Source organism: Apodemus sylvaticus, chromosome 1 (genome assembly GCF_947179515.1).
Source record: "Apodemus sylvaticus chromosome 1, mApoSyl1.1, whole genome shotgun sequence".
NCBI classification, from domain to species: domain Eukaryota; kingdom Metazoa; phylum Chordata; class Mammalia; order Rodentia; family Muridae; genus Apodemus; species Apodemus sylvaticus.
Window position 1 is genome coordinate 46,225,740 of NC_067472.1, and position 6,000 is coordinate 46,231,739.

The 6,000-nt window shown below is 48.9% G+C and overlaps 1 protein-coding gene across 1 annotated transcript in view; it reads right to left on the minus strand.

Annotated features, from left to right (window-relative positions):
• Gna14 (G protein subunit alpha 14) overlaps positions 1 to 1,381 on the minus strand; it is a 178,500-nt gene extending 177,119 nt beyond the window's left edge. The window contains exon 1 of the mRNA XM_052188756.1: positions 115 to 1,381. Within this exon, the coding sequence (XP_052044716.1) occupies positions 115 to 238 (124 nt within the window). The 5' untranslated portion in view covers positions 239 to 1,381. The remainder of the gene's footprint in view (positions 1 to 114) is intronic.
• Positions 1,382 to 6,000: the final 4,619 nt, after the last annotated feature.

The window sequence follows — 6,000 nt, forward strand, 5'->3', positions numbered from 1 at the left end:
GCCCTGAAGGTGACCTGGAGGAAACTCAGCACGCCACCGGGCAGGCTTGTTAGGAAGGGAAGGAGCCGGGGCGCGAACACCAGAGCTGCGCGCGGGATAAACGCGTCCACTCACCCAGCAACAGCAGCTTGAGTTCCCGGCGCGCGTCCTTCTTGTCGCGGCGAAGCTGCCGTTCGATCTCCGCGCTGATGCGCTGCGACTCTTTCTCCTCCGCAGACAGACAGCAGCAGCCGGCCATGGCTTTTGCCACCTCGACGGAGCGACAGGAATCTGGAGCTCAACGCCCGGCCGCGCGGATTATCCGCGCCAGACGCAGGATCTGAAGAGGACACCACCTGAACCGACTGTGGTGTGGAGTAAGAGGCTCGGACCTCCTGGGCTAAGGATTTCTCGAAGGCGGTTCCAAGGTCCGGCGAGTCCTGAGCGCTTGTGTGGTCCCGGATCAGGCGTCCAACCCCGCGCTTGGGAGGGAGAGAAGAGCGAGCTGGGCGGTGTGAGCGGCGCTGTCTTCAAAAGATGTGCCTCCCGGGACACCTTAGCTAGGTATCCAGGTAGGCTACGCACAACGCGAATCAAAAGTTGGGGCGTCGGTGCCCCTGCAAGAGTGGTCTCTCCAGGACTGTAGGCTGTTGCAAGCTAGCAGCAGGTGTGGCGTGGCTTACAGATAAAGGGCCAGCTAGTCCGTTTGCAAAGTTCCGAAAAACCACAACCCTTAGACTTTTGCTGAATGGAAGTTTCCTCCAGCACTGATGACTCTACGTGATAGGAGGAGGCGGGGCGTCTCGAACCTGCAGCCTTGGCGTCCTGCAGGAGTTACCCGAAGACCTACCCCAAGCCGATGGTGCCTGGGGACAAAGGAGAGCAACAAGAGGCTGGGGCGCAGAGCAGTCTCACACCTGCCTCCTTGGCGGTGGCGCCCTGGTGCAGGTAGGGCCACTTGCCAAGCTTGCTGTAACCAACAGGCACTGGCCGCCAGCTCCCTTCCCGCCACCGCCAGATCCGGGTTCCGACAGGTGAGGGAGTTTCGTCTACTCTCAACCTCAGCGTCAGGGGTGGAGGCAGAGCACTAGCAGAGCAGAGCCAGATGTCTGCAGTCCGGTCACACACCGCATGCCAGCAGCTAGGCTCTGAGGCTGAGCTCTGCCCAGCAGCTTCTCCACCGCTCACACTTGAAGTTTCTAGACTGGCTCCCTCCGCTTCCCGGATGCCACGGCTCAATTGGGGCTTAGCGCAAGTCGTGGGTCAGCTTGAAGCTTGCCTGACAGTGCAGATGGGCCGGCCGGCTGGAGAAGGAACTGCAGCTGCCTCGGGGTCTGGCAAAGGAGTAGAGGGCTAGTTAACGCCTCCCCGCCTGACCTATCTCCTGGCACCGGATGAGGAGGCCGGGGACTGCAGGGGTGAGGGTGGAAAAAGGGCTGGCTGCTTTGCATTTGATGATGGGAAAGACTTCTGCTTTGTAGAAAGACTTGGCACCTTCCCGGCACACCTGGCCAGTTCCCCGCCCAGCCCTGCAGCCAGACTGCTGCCTCGGGACAGCTCCTGGAACTCTGCGTGTAGACTTGGGAAGTCTGCAATCACCCTTGACTACTCTAATGGGAAGGCACAAAGCAAATTACCCTCGCTGAGTTTGTGCAGATTTTAAGGTGCAGATAAGGGTTCCTGCGGAACCTCAGCAAAGAATCTTCTTTTACTTCTATTCAAGTTAGATTATGACATGTGCACACTTGCGGAATCAGACGCTAATGCTTTCCTCTCTGAAGAGCAATTGAAGCAGGAGTGGGGAGCTGTGGTCATTATATAAGAACTTGGCAGCTAATGCGATCTGGCTGCAAAGTCTTATTTACTTTACAGTTTAAGAAGTGCGGACCAATCAGGCTTTAAAATGCACTGTATTTCAGTATCCTTCCAAGCATAAATTGACAACAACAGTGTCCCCTACTGGAAAGTTTCTGTATTTTTTTCTCTGCAATCTTTCGCCCACTTTTTCCCTTAGCTCCTACAGATGTCAAGAACAACACCAGTTGGCTCCTCAAACTAACGTCTCAATCACAGTTTTTAGTCTTCCATAGATATTAAAACCAGAGCAAACCTGAACCCCAAGTTAGCTGGTATAACTGACCCGTTCAGTCTCCAGTTACTAGTCTTCCAAAACAGATCGTGACAGATCGTCCCTGGTGAACTTGGCGGTACCTACTGGAAGCCTTCAGTATTCCCATTCACTTTGATCAAACCTGTAATCCTTCTATAGGACATGGTGTGATGAAGCCACACAGGTTTATAGGCAAAGATTTCTATCTGCAGCCAACAATAAAAACTCAATGAGTAAAATGCCAACAGCCGGAAATAGGCCGAATTAACTTTGCTTTGTCCACATAGGACGATATTATGTACCCATTAAGGTAATCTATGAGTAACATTATGTCCCAGTGAATAACACCTTATGATGTTTTGGTGAGTGACAGCCTGCATACATCATGGTGGTGCCATCATCTACCTCAGGGCTGGGGATGCAGCTCAGTGGTAAAGTACTTGCCCTCTGTGCATTTAACATCTAGCACGGTGGGGAAAAAAAAATCACACCATCCAATGATAACACAACCATCCTAACTTGTATAAGAAGAACACTCCGCAGCATCCATGAACCGCTGTAGCTGAGTAGCCATGTCTCCTTACATTGTATTCCCACCATCCACTCATGACAACAGAAGAACAACAAACTGGGGAGACTCTTCAAAACACATCCAGCAGAAAAGACAAGGCACAAACGTATAAGCAGCACAACAGAAATGGTATGGGGAGAACACGCACCTGCATTTTTAGGAGTGCAGAGTACAGAAAGCAGGAAGGTTAGTCGCTTTGAGTCAAAACTGGCCGGCTGGTTTTAATTACTGGATAGAGTTACTCGCAGCCCCTCCCATCATATTTAGATTGCACTTTCCTTAACTGTGAGCAGAGCAATGCATTCAAGGGACTCACCCAACTCTATCACTCACTTGTTTCTTTGAGGATTTTTCACACTTAGAAAAAGACTGGGGGCTGCAGCGCTGGCTCAGCAGTTAAGAGCGCTCACTGGCTGCTCTTCTAGAAGACCCAGGTTCCACTCCCAGCACCCACATGGTGGCTCCCAGCTGCAAACTCCAGTTCCAGAGAATCCAACACCTGCTTCTTGCTTCTGCATGTGCTGCACACATGTGGTGCACAGACATACATGTAGGCAAAATACTCATACACATAAAAACACATTTTTAAAGATGTTAAAATATATGTAAACTTTATTTTTGGGCATCAAAAGCTGCCAAGAACCACACAACAGACAACACAAGGAGGTTAGTTTCCTATTTCTGTACTTATTTGTTTCTCTTTCCCATATCATCTCTCAGACCTAGGGCATGAGATCGGGATAATTCTATGTCATGATATTTGAAACATCATTCCAGGAAAGGCTAGCTATGAAGGAAGTGCTTATTAATGGACAATGGGTCTCCTCATTATTCCTGTCTACTATAGTGGCAACTCATGCCTTTCAGACTCCATCTGGGCTGCCAAGTGCTGGACTCCACAGGCAGATAACTGCACTGGTCCTCGGGATGCTCACTGAGACCCTGCCAGCCTAATCCCAGGAGCTGGGGATTCTAGTAACAAGATGCACTGAGTTGTGGTCCACCAGAAAGAATTAAAGTTCAGACCTCGCGCTATCCTGTTTTCCAGAGGAAACATCACTCCCTGACAGTGGCTTTTGGAAGCCAAAGATAGTGTATCTCCTCTAGCTTAGCTTCCTTGCCTGCCCTGCTAATGAATGTCTGACAAATGTGCTGTTGTGTCCTCTGAAGGCCTCGCTTGGTGCACCCTGTCCCCTTTTCCAGGAATGCCACCTCTTACCTCAGGCAAAGTTAGGTCATTTCTTTTCCAAACACATCTCTTCTGAAAAGATATCTCCACTCCTTCATTAGAAACCTGTGTCCATCCCATCCCACCCTAGCACACATGTCTATATCTGCTAATTCATGTTACTTGCAGGTAGTTTTGCTTGTTTAACCTGCTAGTCTTACACTAGCAAGTCTTAGCCAGAATGCCTAAGACTGAAACCAAGAGAGGGAAAATCATCTAGGATGATTCTTCTTGTAGTATAAGGTGGTGGTGGTGGTGGTGGTGGTGGTGATAGCAGCATCTAGGCAGGCATGACACAGGCAGAGCTGAGAGTTCTAGGAAGACTGACTTCCAGGCAGCTAGGGTGAGGATCTTAAGCCTACACCCACAGGGAAGCACCTACTCCAACAAGGCCACACCTCCTAATTGTGCCACACCCTGGGCCAAGCATTTGCAAACCATCATAATGGTGGTGATAATGTGAAGATGGAGAAGGTGGAAGTCAGAGAAAATGAGCACTTGCTTTAGAAAGAGCCTGCAGATGTGTGCTGCCCACTCTCTCCTTAGAGAGACCGGCTTCTCTGTTCCTAATGCAGAGCTATAAGGGAAGGTGCGTCAGAAAGCTGGAAAAATGCTGCTCTCTGGCAAATAGGTTTCCTGAGAATTTAAGAAGTGCTATATGATCCAGCTATACTGTGTCTAGGGATACACCTGGAGCTCTCTAAGGCACTGTACTTCAGAGACTGCACACTCGTGTTTACTGCTGCATAGTCCCAACAGCCAGGACATGCAATCAGTTTAGGAGTCTACAATGGATAAATATGTAAAATATGAATATATATTCACCCATAATCAAAAAAGTATGTTGTTTATTAGAAAAAATGGATGTAATGCAGATCACCATATTAATCAAAACAAGCCAAACACTGACATGGAAATAGAACATTTTGCTCATATTTGTGAGTCCTGGAATTCGGTATGTACACCTAAATATTCACATGCACATGCACACACACAGATACATGCACACACATGTACATGAACACATGGAGAGAGAGAGAGAAGGAAGAGGAGAAAGAAGGAGGAAGAGGTAGAGGAGAAGGAGGAAAAGGAGGAGGGGAGGAAGAGGAGGGAGAGGAGGAAGGGAGCTAGTCAGAAAGGAAAGAGGGGACAGGAACCAAGGGACAAACAGGAGAGGTATTTGGCCACAGTACATGATGTATTTGAAAAAAATTGTCATGATGAAACCAACACTATGAATACCAGCAAAATGTTTTGAATTGAACTAAAAAGAGAACTTAAAAGAACATAGAGGAGCGACCCAGTGGACATTTGCAAAGCTAATGGCTCTGAAGCTTTACGTCAGTTTTCCAGCTGCAGTTGTGACTCACTCCTGGGAATGACCAGTATTTCTTTAGAGAGAGAGAGAGAGAGAGAGAGAGAGAGAGAGAGAGAGAGAGAGAGAGAGAGAGAGAAGGTATAAAGAGATGGTAGTGAAGCACCTGCCGTCCGTACCCTGCCCTGACACCCCAGATGATCATGGAGATGGCCTGAGTGGACACGTGACCAGTAACCCTTAGGGTCAATGTTAGTGGACTTGCCCTCCACACCCAGTGCAGACTGGGAATGACTCCTAGTTTTCCGAATCATTTTATTGAGTCTGATGTGTTACCAGTTGTCCATGCAGCTTTCAAGTCCACTGTGTCCTCTGAAGGGACTTGACTCTCCCCCCTCAGTCTGGCCACTCCATCGTCACCTGCAGCTCAGCAGGTGAGGTCTGATGGAGTATGGTAGCCGTGTAGGTGAACTGGTGTGCACAGCATCTACTTTTCTATGGCATTCGGTGTGTCAATGGATTGCTCCACAATAGTCTCTGTCGCAAGCCCACACACTGGGTATCCAATGGGCAGAGCTAGGACAATGGACACAGAAGGCAGTCATATGACACACGGCTGTGAATAGGCAGGAGTGGGTATTTGTTGAGGATTTAAAGAACTTAAGAAATAGGAATCTTTAAGAAGACAATCTGGAGGCTTTTATCTTGCTGATTTTCTTTTTGATGTTGCTTGCTTCACACTCATTGCCTCTCTTCTGTTGAATAAACAAATACTGGCAACCTAATACATTCACACA